At 25.9% G+C, this 26,238-nt stretch overlaps 9 protein-coding genes across 9 annotated transcripts; 5 read left to right on the forward strand and 4 right to left on the reverse strand.

Moving 5' to 3' along the window:
• Positions 1-4,786: 4,786 nt before the first annotated feature.
• Positions 4,787-5,347, forward strand: VNE69_07142 (uncharacterized protein; the record flags this gene model as incomplete). Its single annotated transcript, XM_065474148.1, has 1 exon — positions 4,787-5,347. One exon carries the CDS (start codon positions 4,787-4,789, stop codon positions 5,345-5,347), a length of 561 nt encoding a protein of 186 aa, XP_065330220.1.
• A 2,808-nt stretch (positions 5,348-8,155) lies between these two features.
• Positions 8,156-8,683, forward strand: VNE69_07143 (uncharacterized protein; the record flags this gene model as incomplete). Its single annotated transcript, XM_065474149.1, has 1 exon — positions 8,156-8,683. One exon carries the CDS (start codon positions 8,156-8,158, stop codon positions 8,681-8,683), a length of 528 nt encoding a protein of 175 aa, XP_065330221.1.
• Positions 8,684-9,936: 1,253 nt separating this feature from the next.
• On the reverse strand, positions 9,937-10,479 carry VNE69_07144 (putative SP-containing protein; the record flags this gene model as incomplete). Its single annotated transcript, XM_065474150.1, has 1 exon — positions 9,937-10,479. One exon carries the CDS (start codon positions 10,477-10,479, stop codon positions 9,937-9,939), a length of 543 nt encoding a protein of 180 aa, XP_065330222.1.
• Positions 10,480-13,342: 2,863 nt separating this feature from the next.
• VNE69_07145 (putative SP-containing protein) lies at positions 13,343-13,885 on the reverse strand (the record flags this gene model as incomplete). The annotated part of the gene is made up of 1 exon (XM_065474151.1): positions 13,343-13,885. The coding sequence occupies one exon, from the start codon at positions 13,883-13,885 to the stop codon at positions 13,343-13,345; it is 543 nt and encodes a 180-aa protein (XP_065330223.1).
• A 1,711-nt stretch (positions 13,886-15,596) lies between these two features.
• VNE69_07146 (uncharacterized protein) lies at positions 15,597-15,929 on the forward strand (the record flags this gene model as incomplete). The annotated part of the gene is made up of 1 exon (XM_065474152.1): positions 15,597-15,929. The coding sequence occupies one exon, from the start codon at positions 15,597-15,599 to the stop codon at positions 15,927-15,929; it is 333 nt and encodes a 110-aa protein (XP_065330224.1).
• A 2,740-nt stretch (positions 15,930-18,669) lies between these two features.
• Positions 18,670-19,209, forward strand: VNE69_07147 (putative SP-containing protein; the record flags this gene model as incomplete). The annotated part of the gene is made up of 1 exon (XM_065474153.1): positions 18,670-19,209. The coding sequence occupies one exon, from the start codon at positions 18,670-18,672 to the stop codon at positions 19,207-19,209; it is 540 nt and encodes a 179-aa protein (XP_065330225.1).
• Positions 19,210-22,290: 3,081 nt separating this feature from the next.
• VNE69_07148 (mechanosensitive channel of small conductance (MscS1A)) lies at positions 22,291-23,928 on the reverse strand (the record flags this gene model as incomplete). Its single annotated transcript, XM_065474154.1, has 1 exon — positions 22,291-23,928. One exon carries the CDS (start codon positions 23,926-23,928, stop codon positions 22,291-22,293), a length of 1,638 nt encoding a protein of 545 aa, XP_065330226.1.
• Positions 23,929-24,052: 124 nt separating this feature from the next.
• VNE69_07149 (Integrator complex subunit 11 (INT11)) lies at positions 24,053-25,552 on the forward strand (the record flags this gene model as incomplete). Its single annotated transcript, XM_065474155.1, has 1 exon — positions 24,053-25,552. One exon carries the CDS (start codon positions 24,053-24,055, stop codon positions 25,550-25,552), a length of 1,500 nt encoding a protein of 499 aa, XP_065330227.1.
• A 16-nt stretch (positions 25,553-25,568) lies between these two features.
• VNE69_07150 (exosome complex component RRP4) lies at positions 25,569-26,225 on the reverse strand (the record flags this gene model as incomplete). Its single annotated transcript, XM_065474156.1, has 1 exon — positions 25,569-26,225. One exon carries the CDS (start codon positions 26,223-26,225, stop codon positions 25,569-25,571), a length of 657 nt encoding a protein of 218 aa, XP_065330228.1.
• Positions 26,226-26,238: the final 13 nt, after the last annotated feature.

Genomic DNA, 26,238 nt, shown 5'->3' on the forward strand with positions numbered 1-26,238 from the left:
TTTTTTCCTAAAAATTTATATTCTAGATAACTAGCCCGGAATTGACGACATAGCATAATTTAAAAAAAAGTCTAGTTCCTTATTTACCAGTTAAGTTTTTAATTTATCTATAAATTACTCATACTATTGTAAATACTTCGCTTATCTGTGCATTAAATAGGTATATATTTATATAAGCATAATTTTATATGTGATTTTATTTTGTTATAAATGAGTTTTGTTCTAGTCAAAATGTAAGAAATGATTAAAAGCAAGAAAACATTTATTCCATGTGGTAATAAAGAATTTAGCTTAAATTATGTTCACATTAAGAATTTATTTCCGTTTATATATAAGTAAATTTATTTATAGCAGTCTTCATTAATAGCGCATGTATGTAGATCATAAAAAACAGCTATATGTCTTGTTATACAGGGACAATTATGTCCGATTAGGCAATCTCAATTAATATTTTTTAAACGATACGTCTTATTATAATGTAGTATCTTAAGATTTATTGTCCTTTTATTGCATGTTAAAAAAACATTGTTGGGCTATTTTCCCGATGATTAATTCGATCATATCTCTTTTCCTGTATTCCTTCGTGTGAATGTTATAAATATTAGATATTATTTTTGTAATGAAATTAGAAAATTATAATCAAGTTTGCATAATTTATTGTCACAGTTCGGAGTGGACGCCAAGGGTAAAAAATTAAAAAATTTCTTCAGTGATGGGCGAACCAGAAAATAAGAACAAATAAATGTTCGTCAAAAATGATTGCTCAAATTTTGTCTCGATTTTTTGAGGGGTAAATTTTTGCTATTTTTACAGGGTTTTGCATTTTTTTAGTCCAACTTTTGCATTTTTTAGTCCAACTTTTGCATTTCTATAGTCCAACTTTTGCATTTCTATAGTCCAACTTTTGAATTTTTATAGTTCAACTTTTGAAAAAAAATAACAAAAAACCCCGAATTTGATACAATGAACAATCAATAGAATTATGTGTAAATAATATACAACCTCATTTAATTAGATAAACTCGTTTTTCTGCCTTGCCATTTCTAGCCATCTTGCCATATTAGTGTAGAATCCATTACACGAAAGGCTAAAATCATTGTTCAGCACTTGCTCCAAATCTGTTTATACTGTATTATTTGAGTTTCGTATAGCAAAAAACCTCGATTTTATCATAGAAAAAAAATTCTTCAATAGGATTAAGTTGTGGGGAATATGGAGGCAAAAAAACATAAGATATGCCTAATTCTCTTAGCTTATCCAAAACTTCTCTTGAATGATGAAATTTAGCATTACCATTATTAAAATTTTTTGAGGATTTGTTTGGAAAAAATCTACAAGATGCCTTTCAATAAATTCGACGAATAGAGCAGAACTATATGCGCCCCTTTTCATTTAGTATGCTATAATATTCGATTTTGAAATCACGCAAAGACAACTTAAATTTTTGCCTCGATTTGCGGGGACTGTTTTAAATGCTTTTTTCTTTTTATAAGAAAACCCATAATGCCTTGTGGTATGGACATTAAATCCAGTTTCGTCTAAAAAAAATCAAATTTTCTAGTGAATATCCTGATATTTCCATGGCATATTCAGCTCTTTTATCAATTTTGTCTTGAGAATTACGCTCTGCAGGAATTAGAGACAACCTTTATCTTGTAATATTGAGATATTTCAACTTTCGAGAAATAGTAGACAAAGACATTAAACATTTGCTAAAGTATTTAGTTCTTCTTTGATTTCACTAAGAGTCTTGTCATTACTACGTGCAATTATGTTTTTTAGCACAAGGTCGGATGGCTTTAATACTCTAGGAGATGATACTTTGATACGATTTATTGTACTTGTAGAACAAATGGATTCTCCCTTACACTTTTCCTATGTATCCTCCAAACTGTTTTATAACTTAAATCTAATGTAGTAGCTATATCTTTTAATGTCAAGTTTTGTTTTTTATATGTTTTCAAATAAGTTTTAAGACATCTAGAGTGACTGTAGATCTTGGTTTTCTGGGCATTAGGGGATTTTTTTTCAAAAAAAAGGCCTTTGGAAATAAAAAAAAATGGACTATAAAAATGCAAAAGTTGGAGTATAAAAATGCAAAAGTTGGACTATAGAAATGCAAAAGCCGACTAAAAATGCAAACCCCTGTAAAATAATGGGAGGGAATAATGAAAAAACAGAAAAATAAAATAAACAGAATTTTCAGTACTTTATTCATTACCAAACAACCTTAAATCTCAAGTACGTATTTCTTCTAATAAAATTCCATACATCTTCTCTGCATAATTTTACTTTATTAAATTGTATTATGTCTGTTACAAGATATACATCTGCATCTAAATGTTCATAAAGAGAATGTCTTCGGGTATTAACGTTATAACCAAAAAGTGTCTTGTAATATGTTTATCTCCTATTTTAAATTTTAAGAAATAAGTTATCCACATACTTCTTTGTACCATTCTATCTGTAGCAATTTGTGTATGAATTCTAGCTGCATCATGATGAATTTCATTTAAAAAAAGGTTTGTGTTATTAAGAACATATACTTGTTGTATTTCTTTATTGGTATTGCAATCTAGAACATCTGATAAACTTTCTTCAGAGCGTTCTTCGTCCTCACACTCTTGTCGTGATTTTTGCTATTAATCGATTCTAGACTCGTCCATTATGTCCCTAATGGGCCTACCAAACATCAGAGAGAATGGTGTTTTTCTCGTAGTAGAGTGTCTTAAATTATAATAAGACTAGGTAACTTCTTCTCATACTTTGGTCCATTGACCCAAAATATTTTTTGTCCCGAGAGTAGATGCAATCATCCACTTTATTGTTTGATTGCATCGTTCTATTGGTCCTTGTATCCATGGACATCTAGCTCTCCCCTTATATGTCATATTTCATATTTCTGACATAAATCGACAAGTGTTTGATTTGCAATTTCTCTGCCGTTATCAGTATGAAAAATATAACAAGAACCAAATGTTCTAAACAATGTTTCAAAGGCATTCCCTACACTAATACCTGTTTTGTCAAGCAAGTAATGTCCAACAAAATTTGGTAAAAGAATCTACAATATTCAAAAACCATTTATATACTTCATTGAGTTCGTGATATAGCCGGAAATCAATCAAGTCTGGAACATATCTTTCCCCTTGGATACTTTGCTACGATTGGTTTAATAACTGGTCTAGTTACTAGATCTCTCTTTATATGACATATATCACAGCTATTCAAGACCCTCTGGATATCTTTTTGTGTTGCGTCGTAGATTTTTGTTTGCAATAATGGAAACAATCTGTACCGTCCCGCATGCTCATACGAGACGTGGATTAATTTTATATAATCGATTTTGAATCGTTGTTGTACATGGTAAAGAATCTTAATGATCTATATAGGCCTACTTTAAATCTCACCGTGAGCTCTGTGGTACCGTCAATTACATCCTCAAAAAGGATAAATTTTTGTGCTTTTTTTCTGAAAGCATCTTTTTCTTGTTTTTCTACAAACCTTGTTGGAACAATACCAGCCTGTAAAAAGACAAAAACTTCTTGTCTTTCATTGTTATTTAATTTTATATGCCCTTGAAATTAAAGAAATTTTAAATACAAATTACAAATAAACAACAATTTTTTTTTAATTTTTTACCCTTTTCAATCAAGAATTTTCTCTGGCGCGACCGAACGGTGACATTTATTATTTATTGATAAAATTATGAGTTGTAAATGCGTTGTTTTTTGTATAAATAACAAATTTTTTTTGTGAGTAACCCCAATTTTTTTTATTATTTATACATTCAAATTGTAAGCGTTACAAAATAAAACTATGTTTTTTTTTATGTGAGTGATTATAAATTGTTTTTTCTTTGTCTATTACTTTGATTTGTTAAGAAACATAATAGTTTTTGGAAGTATATAATATGTTATATTGTAATAAGATGTACATTTTATTCTACAAATAAACAGTTCGATTTTAATTTTTACTCATATGTTATTGACTACATAATAATTTTTTATTTAAGGTAGATATTAGATAAATTCGAAATTTAATGACCAAAAAAATCTTTTGATTACAGTAATAGGTTTTTACTTTGTATTTTACTCATTTATGGTCAAATTCTATAAATATAATAATAAATTATAAATTATATTTCTTTAGATAATATGCAAATTCGGTATCTCAAAACAAACCGGAAGGGCAATTTTTTGACAAGATCTTCATCCTGTAGGATTTTCCGCGGATTTAGAAATTGTGTATATAAATGTTATGGCATAAAATAGCTTCGTATAAATTTATTATTAAAGTGTAGTTAAAATAGTACAAAGAATAAAAAGAAAAGTTAAATTGATTTTTCGGCAAAGGTAATTTTTTACATTTTGCGATTCTTCATAAAATTTTTTCGTGTAAACAACAACAGAAAACATCAAAATTATCAAACGTTAAACAATAATAAATTGATTATTTTTAAACAAAACATAATTTTTTCTATTTATAAATATTTATATAGCCACATTCCAAATATAGTATTTTAAAGGGTTTGACATTGACATGTCGTTGGATTTTTATAAATTAAAAAAATATCAGTGCGACAAAACTCTTATTATGCTTTACAAATGCACTAGAAAATAAAAATCAAGGGATTTTTTCTAGCATGAAACTAAATTTTTCCGAGGACTCAATCTTTAAATTATTGTATTGAGTATTTAATATTAGTATTGAACATATATCCGATTATTAAATTTTTAAGAGGGAAAAACAAATATATAAATATATTTATTTTAATTTGACCCATATGATTTTTTTAATGTTTCTTAAAGTATTTTTATGTATACTATGCTTTAAAAAATCTATACTGGAGGAAATTAGTGTGCTAAGAAATCGTTCTTGTGAATTTAGAAGTGCGATAATTCTATTAAAAACCCAAATTGAACAAAGTAAAGATGAAATTAAAAAATATGTCTTAGAATCAAAAAACCAAAAAATTTTAACAGCATTTAATACATATCATACATCGCTTTGCCAATATGACAACAGAACATTTCCGCATAAAGAAATAGATCATTTCGAAAAGGGAAAAATTAACAAACATTCTATTTCTAGATTGTTAGTGTCTATAGTGGCATTTGAAGGAAAGGTTTTCGTGATTAAAGCATCTCAGGATCAATTTGTTGATGTTATTAAGCGGTCATATACGGAAAATGGCAGTTTAGATTTGAACGATTGTTTAAGATTTATGAATGAATTAAACAAAACGTGCAAAGAAAAGATCACGGAAATTATGATATTAACTGGTAAAATAATTTATAGACTACGAGAAAAAAAAATGCAATCAAAATATTTTACTTTATTTTGATATTCAGGTTTTATGAAATAATCTATGACCTAGATGTAATGATTTAAATAATCAATAAATTAATTTTAGATTATCAATAGCTATAAGCCATTGAATTTTTTTGGCTGTTACTTCTTTTAAAGAAATATTCTATTTATGACATATTTAATTGTATTATTGCGAACTATACATTGATTTGTGAAGCAGATATTAATTTAAAATGTCTCTTATAAATTTTTTTGTAATCAAGAATATTATGAGATATCTTCTACAAATTTAGAGCAATAAAAAACGAAATAAATCATATGAATTTAATTTAATGAAATTTGTTGTCATGAAAAATACAATGATACGACAAATGCCGATTTGAAATGTTTAGGTAGTAAAAAAGAATTAAAAGTCTTTTTGTTTTTAAATTTAAATATTTTCATACATATTGTTGGAATGAAACAAAATATTAGATGGGTCTAGAATTAGCTCTTTAAGACGTGCAGCGATACTTTATTAGAAGCGGAGAGCAATCTCACTTGTTTACAATTAACGAGTATCTAAGGATTAGGTATAGCTTTGTAGGAGAGATAAGCTAGAAGATGCTAATAGAATCCCCAAAAGAAGTGTTTTGCAGCAAGATTAACATGAGGACAAAACATATTAGCTGTTTTAAAGCTAGGGACAATGATTAAGTAGGCATTAAGGTTTCTTCTGCCTGGCTGGCCAAAGGAAACAATCAGGATAGCTCCGAAGCAATTTATTGCTTTACACAGGATAGAAATATTTTTTATAGACAAAAGAGACAATGTCCTCATCGTGAATCTCATAGGAAGACCACGAATCAATATGCTAAAAAGTGTGATCAAATGTTCGATTTTAGTAAATTTAAAGACACAACGTTGTAATTAGATGCATCGATCTTATACTAAATATTAAAAATGGGTTAAATAAAAGCATGAAAATACTCGGATAATTAGCACAACTAATCATGGAAAATGATCGTGCGGAAATACGAGTAGATACGAGAATATCCACTCATATAAAGGGGACCCATAATAAGCCTTATATTCTTGTGTTTGACAAGAAGAAGAAAGAAGTTTTAATAGTTGAAGTTGGTGTAACCAACCAGGATCGACTTACTATAGTCGAAAACGAAAAACTAAGAAAATATGACGTTCTTGCAAATGAACTGGGACTAATACATAAATCTCAGACAAGAGTAGTTCCTTATGTAATGACATGGGATGGCCTGATGATTAAATATCACAGAAAGTATATTAGGGAGCAGAAAACCTAGCCATTTCTTGGAGCATACATCCATTCTATTGTGCTGAAGAAGACTCTAGAGTCCATCTTTTTAAAACGACGACGAGGATCCGATCAGGAGGATGCAGGGAAGAAGAAGTGGCTAGAGCTGTAATCGCACTAGCGAATATGGCGACTGTTAAAGAATAGGTGTCGGCAAAATGGAATGAAGCTGAAAAAAGTGAAGTTGGAAACTATTTATAATTCAACAGAAACCAAAGTCTGTATAGAACTGAATTCCATGAGCGATACCGTAAAAGATGGGCTTCAAATATCTAAACTAAAGCAAAAAACTATTTATATTTTTTGGAATAAAAACGCGGATTTATTTATTATGAAATTTTTAAAAAGCGGCATGTCAAATGTCTCCGAAAGGATATTGTCATATTTGACATGTGTTAAACTATCTACAATTTGCTGTCCTTATTTTACTTCATAAATATTTTATGAAAAACATTCTAATTAATATATGTCACAATCAATTGTATCATATCTGTACAAAAAGTTTTTTAAAAAATATATAAATATCATGTATTCTTAGAACAAAGAAAGTTATTTGTTTTTGGTATCTAAATTATCGTTTTATACACTGTTTAATTTTTTTAAAATACTATAAACCAAAATATTCTATTAATGCAATTTTTACTGATACATGTAAGATCATGATTTATGCAGGTGATGAAATTCTACAATCAACCAGTTTAAAAATGTCATATTTTCCCCAAAGGTTGTGCGTAACCATTTGTATATATGTGAACTATGGAATGTAGAAGTTATGATAATCCAAAGTTTTAACATATAAATATAATTGAAAATTAATAATTTAAAGTCAAATCATTGTCACATTTGTGTACAGCACAACGATAAGTTTAACATTTTAAAATATAATAAATATATGAACTTATTTTAGGATGTTAACACGACGGGCATATGACATATTATATATTTTTGATAATGATGTACTGAAACTTCTTTCCGCTAAATAACTTGCAAAGATAGAAAAATTATGTTTATATTTAACATATAGCACGGTTCTGCTAGCGCCCAACAAGATCATCGGAATAATATACGTCTTTGTTGACACAAATTCTAAAAGCTCCTTTTGAAATATGTTGCTAAAGGCGCTGCCGTAGTGTTTATAAAAAAAATATCGTCTTTATCAAACATTTGTTATATTATTAAAGTAAAATAAAAATTTTTATTACTGAGATTATTAAAAATTTTTTCTAGTTAAAACAAAGAACAAATTCTATTTTAAGATTAAAGAAAACAAAAAAATCATTGACAATATGTGACACAACAATGGTTAAATAACACAAATAAAGCCCAATCAAACCTTCAATAATTAAGCAATTTTTTTAATTTTTAAACCCCTAATTTCTTATTTTTATTTTCGTATTGCAAAAAAAGAGTATCATGACATATTTGACAGGTGGATTATAAAAAATTATTCTTATATTTTCTATTAAATTAGTTTATGAATTTTCGAATTTTTTAATTTTAATAAAATTTATAACTATTTTTTACCCATAGATGAGGTTTTTTGAAATTTATTATAGATTTAAATATTTTTTAGAATTCAAAAAGATTAAAGATGAATTGTATAACTTAAGTGGAAGCTTTATAATTGTAGAAAACAAAATACACTTACTTAAAATCAAAATTGAACCAAAAATAAAAGAAATGCCCCTGGAATCACACAATGAAATAATATTTACAGCTGCCAAAGAGTTATATAAAAAAATCTGCGAGTTAGACAACAGAACCTTTCCAAAAAAAGAAATAGAAAATTTTTACAAACGAAAATGTAAAAAACAGTCAATTTTACAAATGATAGCAGAACTTGTAAAATTTAAAGAAAAAATTTATAAAGTTAGTAATGCTCAAAAAAGGTTCATAGAGATTGTTAAGCAGACAAGTTTAGAAAGTGTAACTGCATATTTAAAGAATAATATAAAATTTTCAAGTTTTCTAATCGAAAGTAATTTTGAACCCACACAAATTCTGATCAATAGAACAAATAGAATAATCCATAGTTTAGAAAAAATTAAGATAAAATAAAAAAACTTACGTATGTATTTTTATTTTGAACTATTAAACATAATCGAATCTAAAGGTTTTCTTTTGAAATGACGGTAAAGTTTATATAATTTTTCATAATACTAAGTCTTAATAATTATTACGATTTTATAAATTAAGTATGTAAAACCTTGACTTTTATCCACATTTAAATTATGTTACGATTTTTATAAACAACAGAAAGTATAAATTAATTTTGGTTTTGGCCGTTTGGAACCCGCATTGAAAATTTAAAGGACCCCCTTCTTTAAAAAATGGCAGATTGGAAAAAAACAAAATTTGTTGAGGCAGATGAGCTTTTTAGTGATGAAATAAATTTATGCATGGAAAACAAAGAAAACATTATTTTGGAAACATATGATTCTGATTCGGCGTGCGCCTTGTCGTTTCTGTAACCAGTAGAAATGCTGCTATTTCATTGAGTTAACACAAGATAATGTATAACCTGTTTCTGTTATGATCATAATCAATAAGTACCATATAATGTCATTTGACAAGCAAAGAGATGGAGCACAGGACTGTATATTACTCCATCAATGCTGTAAACCCTAGCGATTCCGAGACACAATACCAAATAATTCGATTGGGTTTGGCTCATTTCTAAAAGAAATATTTGATCTAGACATGGAATAAACTAGGACGAACACTATGAGGATCTTTTACCGTTCCTCTGGGCTTTTTAAATCTCAAAAAAAACAACGGATAATTCGTCTTCTATCATTTTTTAAAATAAATCGCTAAGTCTCTTTTTTTAAATTTTTTTATTTTTCCCTTTTTTAAATTTTCAAAGCGGGTTCCAAACGGCCACGTACCTTAATATTATCCATCTCTATAAATCATAAAATTTTACTTCTTAAGTATTTGGTTGCTTTATAATTAAAAACAAGCAGTACAATAGGGAAGCAGTAAATAACTACTACTTTAAATTAATTGGTTTGCAATGAAATAACAATTTGATAGATTTTTCCCCTGCCACGGTCTTTCCAGCTTAGACTAATTAACATATATTACTATATTATAAAATTATTTTCGGCATTCGTCGTAAAAGTTTCGAAATTGCAGCAAATTTTAATAGTGTTGATTTTTTTTATTGTTTAAAATTAAATGGAAATCAAATTAAATAAAAGACGCCGACTTATGGCTTATAATACTCTAAAAAGAGAAATGATTAAAAACAAAAACTAAAGTAATAATTTCAAAAAAATGTAATATTACATTATTAAAAAGTCAATTTTTTAATTTTTCAAGTCTATTCGTAAGTTTGTACTTATTTTTCTAGTTAATTTCATTGTATTTTCTATATCGTTCATCAACGATTTATTTATTTCTTTGATAAAGTTTAAGCATTCGTCACAATGTTTCATGCGGTTTTCCTTATATAAGTTCATAATCTCTATCAAAAAATACTTCAATGATGATTTAATGGCAAAAATTTTACCTTCAAATTTATCTATAGTTCTTATCATAATATTAATTGAACGTTTCGAAATCTTTGCTTTATCAAAATCATTTATCTCTTTTCTTGGTGATGTTTTGTTATCGAATTGACAAAGTGATTCATAAAACATATTAATTGCTGTTAAAAAATTTTCGTTGTTTGATAATACAACATATTTGTTAATTTCGCCATAACTTTGTTTAATTGTGAATTTTAGTAAGCTTATCGAGTTTTCTACTTTACAAATTAGTCCATTCAATTCATAAAGCTCATTCATTGTATGCTTTTTAAAAGTTGATAAATCGCACAGGATAATATTAAAAAAAAATAAAGAATTCATGGGGATGTAAAAAAAATTTTAATAAATAAAAAAAATGATTAAAATATATTAAATGATATTAATAAAACATATAATTGAGTGTAAATATGAGAGAATTTTTTTTTTAATTTTAAGAATTTATAAATCAATTTATTATTTTTTTAAACTGGTTTTTATAAATTTATATTAAGAGAATTATTTCTATTTTTATTTGCAAAAAAATCATCATTAATTCTGCTTTTATTAAATGTCACCCATCTCAAATTTTATGACAATAAGACAGTCAAGAATACGACATCAATCTGACAAGGTTACGCTACTAGAGTTTTTTTTTCTATCCGTAAATTTAGATATGTGAAAAATATTATTATCCTTTGGAAAAATAAATTTTTGAAAATATTAATGGTTTTGCATTTTATAAACTATTTTCATATTTTATTAGATTCTATAGAAATTTTTAAAAAAATTGAGTACAACTAATAAAACTTTTAAAAAAAAATAATATTTAAACTATAAAAACAATGGATGAAAATAAGTAAATAAAAACTAATATAAAAATTATATATGTTTATGAATGTTTTTTAATTAATAAAAAAAACATAGTTTGCTTGTTTTAATAAATCGATGTAAAACAAAACATATTATTACGTGATAACATATTTGCTGGAATGATTGGCGTCTTTTATATCACAAAAATTGTAAAAATATCTTACTTTACAAAATGATGCACCTTTTATTTATATATGATTTTTTGGGATCATTTAGATGCATTTAGGTGTTCGAGATTTTTGAACAACCAAATAAAAAATTTGAAACGATATTTCCTTCCAGCAAACAAATAACCACAGGAAAGAGAAAAGCTAAGATGATATAAACAAAATATCATACTTTTTTATACATTTTACACTAACTTTATACAATATTGAATTGTCATTATAGCAATTAAATGTTTTTTAAGGTATTTGTTGCTAAGTTTTTTGTCATATTATATTTATAACATAAATGTAGATAATAGTTGTTAAAAGCTTTCACAGTTCAGGATGTTTTTTGTGTAATTTCTCTGTATAACGTAGTTAATTCTATTTAGGTTGCGATCCTAGGGTATTATTATGCGGCATTTTGTAATATAAAGCTTTTTAATAATATAGTTTGTATGTACTTCTATTAAAAGAGTCTTTCTCCTCTACTTGCTCGGACGAACTTAAGGGTACAATATTATGTCATGCTGGACTATATGTGAACTTATAATTGAATATCGGCATGGCTCATTTTCGTATTGTCTATTTACTATATAACAGACAATAATATACAATTATTTATTAAAATTACTTTAAACTTGTATTTAAATAAACGAGCATATATTTATACTTTTCTAGTAATGCTTCCTATTAATGGTAAAATTTCACAGTTTTTCTATTTCGAAATCATAATTTCTATTTTTTTGTTGATAATATCAATATCTTGTACATTGCATTTGTGTTTAAGTGAATTTTGAACTAAATTGTCAATTTTCATAAAATAGTTGCATTGATTATTGTGAGATAATTACATATAACAAAAATCAATTTAATATTATCTTTCATCTTTACATTTTGTCCATCCCATTTATCAGTTTCTTTATACATATTTTTTTTTGTTAAACACATTCAACCAATATAAATTGTCCGAGTTGGCATAACGAATCAAGATTTAAGAAACTAGATCACATTAGTGGTACGCAAAAGAAAAGATAAGGGGACCCGAATATGATATCTAACATGTGCTGATGAAATGGCCATATTGTATGTCAAAAAATTTAAGATAAAGCCATATATTAAGCACACAGTGCTTTGCAATACTATTTAAATAAAAATATTTATCATATATACAATGTAATTGGCTTTCTATCCGATATTTAATCTAAAACGATTTTTAGTAAAAACATTTCAATTAATTAAGAACGTATACATTATGAGTTTTTCCTATCATAATAATGTTTAATGACTTTACTATTTCGTTATTACTCTCAAAGATAAGTTCGATTCATTTCTTAAACTCAAAAAAAAACAAATTCTAAATACGCTACTTATATAATGCCAATATTGTAATCTAAACTTTATAAGATTAATATATATTGCCCTCAAAATCTATATAAAGAGGGGAGATTCGATTTTAACACTTATTAATATGATAAATAATTTTTAATTTTTTTTATTGTTGTTTTTTCTCAAAGAGTACATATCATATACAATATAATATTTATTTTTATATAGAACAACGATCTTACAGTTTACTCATAAGTTTTTAATTTTTTCGATTTTACTGAAAATAACTGAATGTAGATTTGTATATATAACTTGATATAAAAAATATGAAATACATTTTTTTAATGTGCCGCTATCGTTTAATTTTTATTATTTATGTTAAGTTTTTTGTAATATACAAAATAACTGATTAATTACTATGTTATTTGAAAATGTGTTAAATATAATTGTTATAGTTCCAATTATTGTATTAATAAGCTTTAAAAACATAATTATACATTTTATTTAACGAATACAATAATAACACTATGAAAAGTATTTGTTAAATATACATCAATTTGCCTTTACATATGCAAAAAATCGACGTTTATATTATATATATGATTTTCAAAATTAAAATTAATCAAAATTTTATAATGTATTTATGATTGATTAACATTAGAATTATTTTTTAATCTTTCTTTCGCTAAAAACATTTAATTTATATACTAAAACTATAAATTTTGCAAACAAAATAATAAGTATGAATTATGATATAGAAATAAAAAATAATACTTATTGAATGAGATTATTAAATAAAAGATTTAAATTAGAAATACCACAAATAAGTAATAAAACATAGTTTCAAGTAAAATAAGGGTTTAATTGTATTTTTCTATTCGTAACCTAATACTTATTTTTTTAGTTAATTTCAGTATTGTTTCTATTTCTTCATAAAAGAAAATATTTATTCCACTTACACCAATAAAGTAATCGTCAAAATACATATTCCCATCCTGTATACATAACTGATTAATATTCTGCATAAATTTTTTTAAGGACGATTGTATCACAAATATTTTCCCTTCAAATCTATCTATAGACATTAAAATCTTAGTAATTGAATTTTTAGTAATTTTTTGTGTTGCAAAATCTTCTATCTCTTTTTTTAGTGAAATATTCTCGTCAAACTGACTTAGAGTTTCATAAAACATACGGTAAGACATTAAAATTATACTTTTATCAGATTCCGAGACATAATTGACTATTTCATCATTATCTTGTTTTATTCTATTTATTAATAGGCAAATTGAATTTTGTACCATACAAGTAAGATCTTCCAACTTATATAATTCTTTAATTATATTGTATTCAAAACATGATGAATCACATAAAATTATGCTAAGAAAGATAAAAAAATTCATTGGGGCATAACTAAAAAAAATTAATTTATATTAAATTTAAATTAATTTTTTTGTTCTTAAATGAAATTAATAATTTTATGTAAAAATTAGACCGCAATATTAATATAATAAAAAATAATTTTATTCCTTGCCCCAATGAACAAGATTAATGTTTTTTATCTTTTTTTGCATGCTATATACATTCAAGAATGTGATTATTTTCTTTGTTTAATTAATGTCATGTGTCATAACGGAAACGACAACTGACTTTTTTGACACCAAGGGGCTCGAGTTTACATATAAAAAAATTCTTATGCTGTACAATCAATAATACATTTTTAAAATGTAAACGGAAAGCATTAAGATTTTACAATGATATCTTAATACATTTTTTTGTCTGTTTGCAACTTAATAAATTTTGACATATTTTTTTAGGATCAATCTTGAGTTATTGCGTGATAAAAAATTGATATATACATATAAGTGATTTTTATGTGCTTTAATAAGTTTCATAATATTTCCTCATATGCAGATTGGTATTGATTTTTTTGCGAGTGTGAAGCATATTTAAAAATATAAACATAATTATTATGGAACTACCATAAATGTATTTGATATTGAATGTCTTTACTATTTGTACTAGTATTATCAAAAAGCAGAGTAAATTATGCTGTTTTTATCATCAATTACGATCTGAAGCTATTAATGTCTATAATAGTTTTTTAACGTCGGCATTATCATAAGTCGATTCTTCTCTTATACTGATCTCAGTCGTGAAAATTTTTAGTACTCTCATAAGAATAATTGGCAAAACTATTTTATAAAATTAGGCGTTGTAATTTTTTGTTAGAAAGATGTTAACCTATACAATATAAGTTATCACGTATTAATTTACAATGTATACATTCATGTAATATTTTTAGTAGATTGTTTAATATATTCTATTTTCTGACCCTTCAGATAGAATAAAATATACCTTAGTATTTTTATATTATATACATTAAGCATGATTATCAGTTATATTTAAGTCTTTTTTGTAAACACATTATTTTTACTAATTTGATTATTTTCAATTTGAATATGTTTTTTATAAGGATTCAATTTAAAATGAAAATGTTGTATAATTCAAAATTATAAAAAATTTTAGTTTTATATATATCTTAAAGGTAATTTTATTCGAAGTTACAGCCATTTTATTAACTAAAATAAATTCCTTTAAATTATTCATATTAAATGTATGACGCAATATTTAGCTAAAAAATTGTTAGACATTTGAGACGAGTGATATTTACTACAAAAAAACAAATTTAAAGATAATTTAATGGTTTATTTTTCATATATACAATAAATATCTTTCATTTAAAGAAACAAAATCTAATTCGACAAACAACAAATAAATTTATTACTTAACAAATTTACTTATTTAAATTTGTATTATATATAAGTTTTAGTGCTTTTTTATTGTAATTACTGAATATAAATAATTCAATTTCTATTTATAAAAAAAAATTATTTAATCCCCCATGAATGCTATAATATGTATTAATATAATCTTATGCGATTTATCATTCAATAAAAAAAATATCATGAATGAGTTAGAAAAATTAAAGAACTTACTTATAAGGTAGAAAATTCAATAAGTCTACTAAAAACTACATTTAGTCAAAATTACAACAAAATTAACATATTTACCTCAGAATCAACCAACAAAACTTTTTTAAATGCATTTAATATGCTATATGCTATACTTTGTCAATTTGACTACCAAACATACGCAAGGAAGCAAATAGATGATTTCGATATAGAAAATATAACAAAAGATTTTATTATTAAAATAATAAGAACTACAGATAGATTAGAGGGTAACATTTTTGCTATTAAGTTGTCTCATTACAAATTTATGAAAGGGCTAAGAAGATCATATACGAAAAACAGAGATAGATGCGATTACGAATCCTTGCACTTTATAAATGAAATAAATAATTTTTTTGTGGAAGAGCTAGAAAAGATTATGATATCTACGAAAAAAATAAGTCTTAATTTACGACTAGAATTGAGAAATTAAAAAAGCCTTGTCTTAAATCATTTTCTAGTTTATTTTTGAAATTATCACAATAGCTTTTATCTGTATCAATCTCTATTTTTATGTATAACTAGTTTATTTCAACGTCTTTTATTTTATTTATTTTTTTAGATAAGAAATTAAACCAATAGTTTTTGAAAGACGGCGTAAGGTTGACACTGAAAGGCGCGAACATATAGTCTATTGGTGATATATTGATCAATAGATGTATTTTAGGATCATAACATCCCATGCATTTGATAAAATAACACAAGGTTAATTTAAACTCCAATGTACAATATAATATTATTGGTATCTTACTGCTGCTATTGCACTCAATGTTCATACAAGAAAATTCACTTTAATACAAAAGAAAAAAAATGATTTAGAAAAGAGATGATCGGTAGGCAATAATCATTCGTTTTATTCATAGATATGTGTCTTTAATAGTTTCAAATTAAAACTATCCAAAAACACATACATTATTATTGATTTTATTAGCATTTCAAAGCTTGAATTAAAAAACGAGATAAAATTCAAATCTCTAGATAAGTATTGATATGTTTGATTTGTAATTATAGCTTTAGTTTTCGGTTTTAGCAGTAAAAAAATCATCACAAAAAAAGAGAATTACATAGATTTAGGAAAATATATTAAACACAAAAAATAAAAAATCAAGGCATATTATAAATATAACGCTGTTTTGGTTCAGACATGTACAAAAACGTAAAATTATCGCGAGTTTTAATGTCTTATACTTAAAGGGAAAAAAAACAATGTCAAAAAGCAAACATTATCTTAGATTGTTTCTTCTAAACGCTAGCTTTTTTTTTTAATTTCTATGAGCCTTAAATTATGATGCCAATTATTTTTTAATTTAGAGTATACTCTCAATATAATTGTATTTCATTAAGTCTCATGATGCGGGCAAAGAAATAGGAGATAGGGTTCTCCTTATATGTTAATATTATTTGATATAAAACTTTATTGGTGCTTTTTCGAAAATGTCGCTACACCATAGTCATTTTGTAGTTATCCTCTGTTATATATATTCTACTTGTTTTACTTTGATCCACGTCGATAATTATTGATTATTACCTATTTAACTTTGTTTCCGTAGATTTTTCTTGCGTTGTGTTGGGAAGGAGGTTTCGTGTACAGTTTTTTTCATAAATATTGTTTATTACAATGTATTTATATGTTATTTTGTGCATTTAAGCAGATACAACACAAATCACCCATATTTATTAATTCAGTTCTAATCATATTTCTTCGATCAATATATTTGCCAAATTAAAAATTAAAACCTACATCTAGACATTTTTCGTCTAAAAGTCTCTTTCCCTTCTCATATTTTCCATATACATCTTTCAGGTAGTTTTAGTACTTCTTGATTTTTGTAATCTCTTCTGACTCTTTATTAATAGAATTTTTAAAGACTACTTGAATATAAATTATCCTGAGAAGCTAGTTTCGTTCGATAACACGCATTTAATGTTCTCTATTTTTTTTTCTTAGTTTGTTTGCCATATGTTCTTTAATTTGGAATTTGTAAAAACCTTTCGCCAACTCGCGCACTTTTTAATTTTCGTTTAGGGATTATATATATTTGCGTAATGGCTTCGTGATAGGGTCCGAATCCCATCTTCTGATGTAATTACTACAGTTTGACTTAAAATTTAGATAATTTAATAATTGGTTGTTGTGTAGTTATTTAAAGACGATGTATATTTTTTTATTTTTGTTATCGGAATGACTTCAATGTTTATAATATCTCTCCAGAGTTTTCTTTACAATCGAACTATTCATCATCAAATATCCTCTTTTTATGATCTCTGTTTAATAATTCTTTAGATTATGATTGTCTTTGCGTATTTCTTAAGTAATTTTTTGTTTTTAGATATTCTGACCTTAAATTGCGCTGTCTAATCACATATAAGTTTTTTGTCCATAATATGGTATTTGTAAATGGTTTGATCGCACGTTCATTGTATCTTCCGAAATTGATTGACATCTCTTATTTTTTAAAATATGCAATGCTGTATGTTTATTTATCTGCTCACTTTATATGAATATGATGTAATCTCCTTGTTCTATGCGTCAAAACCTTGCTTCTAAATGTCATTGCATGGATTAATTTGATAAATATGTAATTTTTGTAATGCATTTCGATTAAATGCGATGTAAACGTTAAACCTTTGCAATTGACTTATAATTGTTTATTATACATTTATATAATTAATTTTTGCTTTTTCTTTTTTTTTTGGGGGGAAAGGGGGGTATAAATAATTTTTTTGTTGTTAATACACAAAAACTGAATGTCAATCTCTAGAACTCCGAAGACAATCAATAAAGGCAAATAGTTATAAAAAATGTTGTTCGGCTTTTGTAAATGCTTTATTGTTTATTATGACAAAATAAGTTATTTGCAATATATTGTAAAATGGAAAGTTGACTAAAATTTTCAAACAGACACATTCTATGCTATAAATAATTTTTCTTTTGTTGTATACTAAAGGCAAAATTTCTTAGTTCTTAATCAATTTTTTTTACCAGCAGATTAATATCAGCAAAAATATTTTGTTTTCAATTTGACCATATATATTATTAGATAAACCAAAATCACTTCATTCTACTATGTAAAATATCAATTTAAATATGACAAGATACATAATTTTTTTCTTTTAGTGTCACTTAGGGTATTTCAAAATTAATAAATTAATATAATAATTTTTTAGCCCCAATGAATGTTTTAATCTTTCTAAATACTATTTTCTGCAGTTCGCTGTTTTTTGAAAACAGTATAATAAACGAATATGATAGTTTGAGAGGAAGGGCTATACAATTAGAAAATTTAATAGTACTAATAAGAGACGAAATTAGAGAAGAAATGCCCCAAATGCTGGAATATTTAACAGAATCAAGGAACGAAAAGATTTTGATGGCATTTATCAAGTATAATGAATCACTTTGTTTATGCAATGTTGGATTTCTTTTGGACCAAAAGTTCAATGATTTCATAAAAGAAAATCCAACAAAAGATTCGTTTTATAAAATAAAAGTGGCTTTAGAAAGACTTTCAGATTTTTTTTTTGCATTTAAGTCATCACATAATTATTTTATGAAAATTGTTTGTTATGATTATAAGGAAAATGAAAACAAACACTTTGATAACCGCTTAAGAACTATAAATGGAATTTACCAATATTTCAGAGAAGAATTAGAAGAAGCACTAAAAAAAATTGAAGAAATGAAGATTGAAATTAATATAAAGATTGAATAAATTAAAATATTTCTCTAATCATTTTTTTGCGTCTTTTGTCGTGTTTCATTTTTTTTCGTTTCTTCAAACAAATAAACGATTCTATATTTAAGTTACCAATTTAATCCGTAAAACAATTTTGCGGGTTATTAAAGTACATTAGCTGACAAATAAACATAATTATATAGTAACAATATATTAAATAATTAGAAAAAACAAAAAAGCTAATTAATTTTTGATCGGTTGAGTACAATAATTTGCATCACAAATGATATCAAGTAACTTTTATATAAAGTTTAGCACTTTCGCCTTCGTGATAGGAATATTGTAAAAATAATACTTTATGACAAAAAAAAATTTAATACAAACACATAAAAGAATTTTATTAATTTTATTAATTTATTTTTAGTTTATGTGGGATCTTAACTTTCAATGTTCTTTTTTTTAGGCTATGCGCAATTCTTTAATATCAGCTTCTCGAGCTAACTCAGACATCCTCTAATTAGATCTCTTTATAGCTTTTCTGAATTATTCTCCGCCTGTCTTCTCACCTGAGCTTCTTTAACCCATTTAGTGATTCTTGTCGTTATATGCTTCCGTTCGGACACTAATTTGAGCTTATTAATTTGTAAACGAAAGAAATAGATTATAATTTTTCTTTGTTTAATATAATAACTTAAAAACATACTAAGAAAATAATAGTCCATTACAATCTCAAATATATATATATATATATTCATTTTACTTGTAAATGCAAAACTTATAAATTTCTAATGACTGTCAGATAAATTGTGCACTTATCTGCATAGAGTTAATATTAGCGAAATGGTGAAATTTTGATGTTAAAGAAAATATTTACATACATACCTAATTATTCTAGGAACCACTTCCTCTTGAATTAATGTTTAAACAGTAAAATCTAGCAATGTAAAATAATAGATATTGCTTTGCGTTGTAACTAAATTAATATAAACAATTTTGAAATAATTTCTTAAAGTAAGTCTGATAAGCATATCATATAGCTATAAATATGCATTACGAATATAATTTGTGTAAAAACTTTGTAAAGAAAAAATTTGTATGGACTTTTCATGAATTTATTCAAAAGTCAATTGTTATTTCACGAAAAGAAACGCTACGATCAGTAAGATTTAGCTTTTAGCGCCCATAAACCCACAATGTCCCGTATTCTATTCCTTACTACGACAAAAGTCTAGATTGAATTTCTATGTGTTTTGTTTTTTCTTAATGATAGGATGACAAAAAATATCTCGAATTTTTAATGTCATATTAAGTATGGTTTCTTGTTTCATTTCTTTGCTTTAAATTGTATGAACAAGAGCTCAAGTGTTAGGACAATATCATTGAGAATGTGAGTTATAAATTTTAATAAACGAATTAGGCCTTATGAATAAAAGAATAATACTGTGCTCTTATAACTTAGATGTAACAGATGAATCTAAAATTAAGTTTATAAATTTGTGTAAAGTGGCTAAAAATATTTTTTTTATTTCTAATTCATAATTTCCTAATCTTGGTATGGTACAAATAAAGCAAAATTTTCAGATATTTTGGTTTTAACCTGGTACGGATTATTATTGTCGTGCATATTTACTAAGAATTTTTAAATAAATAAGCAATTTTTATTCATCTAAATATGATGTTCTGTCAAATTTAATGTAAATCAAAATATTTAATTATATTAATAATATATAATCAGTAAAGACCAATTTCGAAAAAAACTCCACATATAAATACAAAAAAATTTAAAGATTGTACACAATAAAATGTTATCAACTGAAGATTAAATAATTAAAATGTTTAAATGGATTTAATGGGTTAATGTATATTATTGCGATTAAAATATCAATCGTTCCTAGATTTATATCAAAAAATTTTATACATGAAAATTTTTAACAATTGTTTACCAGATTACCAACGTTTTTATAAAATCTTAAAAAAAAATTGCAGACTGGTTTGACACAAGAAAATTTTAAATTTTAAAACAATTATTTTAGGTAATATAACTTTTATTTTGAAGATGTCTAAGGCTATATAATAATATATGTAACAAATTCTAAACCAGCCAAAATTTGATATATAAAAACAAGCCAAGACATGCATTTAAAATTGATTAAACATTGATTAAACATTGTGCGCGTGATATATTAATATTCAATTTTTTTGAAATTGTTTTTTAATCGTAGCTTTATAAATATCCAATATATAATTGAAAATTTTATGTTTTTCAAAAATAATTTTTTAAGATGTTTAGATTCATCAGATCGAATTTAGAAAAGGATTTTAACTAATATTTAAATTCATACACAATGTTTCCTATGCCATGTCGCAAGACAGTGTTTGGCTTATTAAACATTAGTATATTAAAAAAACTAAGTATTTCCATAAAACTGTTACATTTGGGATAAAAATCCACAAAATATGCTCAAATGCCGAAAAGGTCGCTTTGGTATGTTTGGCCTAATTTAATGTGATCAAAACAATATTAACATGAGTATTTCAAGAATGCTTGTTGGGTGAAAAAGAATTATGAAAAAAATGTCTTTAATGAAAACAGTTACTTTATGTAATTATGACACTAGAAAACGACGACTGTTTTTACTTAGTTTCTAAAATCAATTACTTCTGATAGCATAAAATAAAAAACTAGTTATATGTCAATAAGTATAACTATTATTAAAAAATTTCACATGAAACTATGTAATAACTGTCAGAACTTATTATATAGATGTCATATATCTTTTATCTACTGATATAAAAAAATTAAAACTATCAATCTATAAAAAAAAGTTATTTTGTTTTGGAAAGGGGCATTCGATACGTTTTTCAATATTAATTACATGATTCCTTTATTTATTTTATTCAATAAATATAAAGAACATGTTGTGAAAAATAAAACTAAATATTTTTTTTAAAGTAAAATATATAATAAAATCTGGCATAAAATTCCATGAGCTATTTGCAGTCTTTAATTTGACTTTTTTTTTAAGACGATATTCATTTAAAAAAATAAATATGTAAGAAAATCCTAGGTAAATATAAACGTTGCTAAAAATTTTATAAAAAATAATATTAAAATTTTTAATTTGCATATTTTTTAATAATCTCATTCAAAAAGTGTGTTGTTTCGACTCTAAGATTAAATTTCTTAGTTTTGTTTTTAAATGTTTTGCATTTCAGGATTAGAGAACATTCTAAATTTTCAATACTTGTATTTTTTTCAGATTCTGCTTGCAATGAGAAAGTATCAAGAAAATCAAATCTTTTAGAAACTACATAATTATGGATTTCTAGTTTCAACGCCGAAAAATCAAAATGCGAAATGTTAGGATTCAGAGAAAATTTAAACACTAATATTTTTTCAGGAGCTCTTGTCATATTAATTAATTTCTTCTTCCATAATTCCGAATTAAGGAATTTCACTTTGCCTCCATTCTCGCACAATAATGACGTGCTAGTCAATCCGAATGTGTATACTTTATATTCATCGCCATCGACTATTACTTCATCTCCCACATCAAATTGATGACTTAGTAACATCATAAAGTTATAATATTGATCTGTAGCCATACCACTTGCAATAAAATTTAAAGCCAAAGCACTACTTAGTGCAAGTGCCAATAATTCTTTTAGCGGAGCTCCGAATAATATCAGATAAATTAGGCAAAGAATGAAAAAAACAAAAACGTTAAAAAATGTTCCAATAATTGAAACGAATTCTTCTGCACGGCGAACACTTTTTTCAAGATATATTCTTTCCATATAAAAAGTCATTATAGTATCATGAAAAGTTTTCATTTTTATAGATTTGTCAATTCCGTTATCAAAATAAAAGAATGCATTAATTGCTGTCTGTGGATTTGCAAAAATAGTATTAAATTCATCAACTGTAAGAGATTTACCATTTCCACTTGCTTTGACGAATACGTCTTTAGCCAATGTTTTGGCATCAGAAATACTGTGTAACTCTGGCTCTGGAATATCCAAATATGTTTTTTGTATATCTAAATCTTCTAAACTCCGGTCGTTTAAATTATCCAAATGTGAACTTGAAGACATATCATAACAATAAATATCCTGACATGGACAATTTTGACTTCCGACACTACTAGAGGAGCCTATCTCATATCTGAAAGTTTTCATTGATGATATTATTTTTTCAGTTTTTTCTACATCATTAATTTTTGCTTTTAATGTTTGATTGACGAAATATCTATCAAAAAAGATCATTATTACAGATGTTATATTGTATGCAATTGATGTTACTAGAACAGATGCAAAAAACGCTCTTAAATAATAATAACAACCTAATACGTCGTTCATATTTGCTTTAAACCAAGATAGATTTACAAGGCTCCATATTGATAAGATGATTAATCTATAACTTCCAAGAATGAATTCCAACATTGAATTCACTCTGACATTTAAACAAACATAGACAGTGCATTTTACTAAAACATAAATAAAAACGAACGAACCCAATATAAAAATACTATTGTTTAACAAAATGAAGAAATCTATACCGAAAAGACTTAAATTAGACATTCTAAAGACAAAATATATAATTCTTAATCCTACAAAAAACAACAATACATAACCTATTTGGCTGGAGAGTAAATCAAACAAGAATGAAAATGTGCTTCTTTTGTATTCACTTTGTTCGAATTCCTCTAGTTCCGCATCGATATCATTTTCAAACCAATTGAAATTTTCATTCATATTGTTTACCTATTTTGTTTTTTTAAATAGTTTTGTTTCAGTCTGAGACATGGTTTTGGATTTTGTTTTACTTGTAAAATTAATATTAAAAAGCCGTTAAATTTAACGGCTTTTTAGACCCCAAATGAAAATCATTCCATTGGGTGCGGGTCAAGATGTAGGCAGATCTTGTATTATTGTTAATGTAGAAGGTAGAACTGTTATGTTTGATTGTGGTATGCACATGGGGTTTAATGATCAAAGAAGATTTCCAGATTTTTCTGTATTAAGTAAAACTGGCGATTATAATAAACTTATAGATTGTATCATTATTTCTCATTTTCATTTGGACCACACGGGGGCTCTGCCTTTTTTTACTGAAATTTGTAAATTTGATGGTCCAATATACATGACAAAACCAACCAAAGCCGTTATACCATTATTATTAGAAGATTTCAGGAAGATCTCGTCCCCTAAAACCGTAGATGGTAATTTTTTTACTTATACAGATATTTTAAATTGTATGAAAAAAATTATAACTATAAATTTTAATGAAACTTATAAACACGACGATGATTTTTATATCACGCCATACTATGCAGGCCACGTTATAGGGGCAGCTATGTTCCACATTAAGGTGGGTAACAGGAGTATTGTTTATACTGGTGATTATAATATGACGCCCGATAGACACTTAGGAGCCGCTTCTATTCCATGTTTAAAACCAGATTTACTTATTACAGAATCCACATATGGTTCAATTACTAGAGATTGTAGAAAATCCAAGGAGCGAGAATTTTTCAAAGCTGTGTTAGACTGTGTAACAAACGGCGGAAAAGTTCTTATTCCCATTTTTGCTTTAGGACGTGCTCAAGAACTTTGTCTCTTACTTGATTCGCACTGGGAAAGAATGAACTTGAAAGTTCCAATATATTTTTCAGGAGGTTTAACTGAAAAAGCAAATAATATTTACAAACAATTTGTAAGCTACACAAATGAAACTATAAAAAATAGTGCTATAAATTATAATGTATTTGAGTTTAAAAATATTTCTACCTTCCAGAAACATTTTTTAGATTTAAATACTCCTATGGTACTTTTTGCCTCGCCCGGAATGTTACATTCAGGCATGTCGCTTAAAGTTTTCAAAGAATGGTGTTCAGATCCTAAAAATCTTGTAATAATTCCTGGATATTGTGTTAAAGGAACAGTGGGCGACAAGGTTTTAAATGGAGATAGTGAAATAGAAATATTGGGAGAAGTAAAACATATTAATATAAAAGTTAAAAATTTAGCATTTAGTGCTCACGCAGATGCACAAGGCATTTTAAATTTGATTGACATGTGTAAACCAAAAAATGTAATGTTAGTTCATGGAGAAAAATCAAGAATTAATATTTTAAAAAAGACAATTGAAGATAAATTTAACATTCCTGTATTTAAACCAGAAAATGGTACATGTATAAATATTCCCAAAGATGATCTTATTAGATTGAGATTTAAAGGTGAAAATTTAGAAAAATTTTACAAAAATAACTTGCACAAACAACAAGTAGCACTGAAATTCAGAATTAATAAAAGAAAAGAAGGCGAGAATTTTTTGGAAGTTTCTGAGTGTGAAAATATCATAAATGACGCGGAATAAATTTTTTTTCAAAAAATTAAAATATTTTATCAAAATTTGGTATTTTCATTTTTGAAATGCAATCTTTTAAATAATTTGCTACAGTAAAAACACGTTTAGTTGTTTCTAAGGAATCTTGCAATGGTGCTATCCAAATGTAGGCATTGCACCCAATAATTATTTCTACATCAGAAAAATTTAAAAATCTTGTTTTTACTATTGGAACATTTGATGCAGCCATTTTTATTAAGACTCCTTTTTCGAGTTTTCTATATTTTTCGTTTCGTGTATGTAAACTTACAGATCCACTTTTATTTACTTTTTGTATTTCGGCTACTAATAAATCGTCAATATTAAAAAATTCGCGCATCATTATTTCGTCGCATTCAAGTTTTCTTCTTTGAGTTACACCAGGCAGATTTATAGATGATAAATTTAGAGTAGTTTCTGAAATGCAATTCATTTCTATTTTCCATTTTTTATTATATATACTTGTTACTCTTCCTATGACAACATCGCCTATTTCCGGCGTGTATCTGTAAAACATTTTCGGCACAACAGTAACAAGTTTATTAATGTTTTTTGGTATTCCAAAATATGATGAAAGTAGTTGGTCGTTTTTAATTTGCGTACCATGCCCTTTGATAAATTCATCTGCGTCGCAGATTGTTTCACCGGGCAACTTGTAGTTCATAGGGGGTTATGAA

Source organism: Vairimorpha necatrix, chromosome 7, assembly GCF_036630325.1.
Source record: "Vairimorpha necatrix chromosome 7, complete sequence".
In the NCBI taxonomy this organism is placed as follows: Eukaryota; Fungi; Microsporidia; family Nosematidae; genus Vairimorpha; species Vairimorpha necatrix.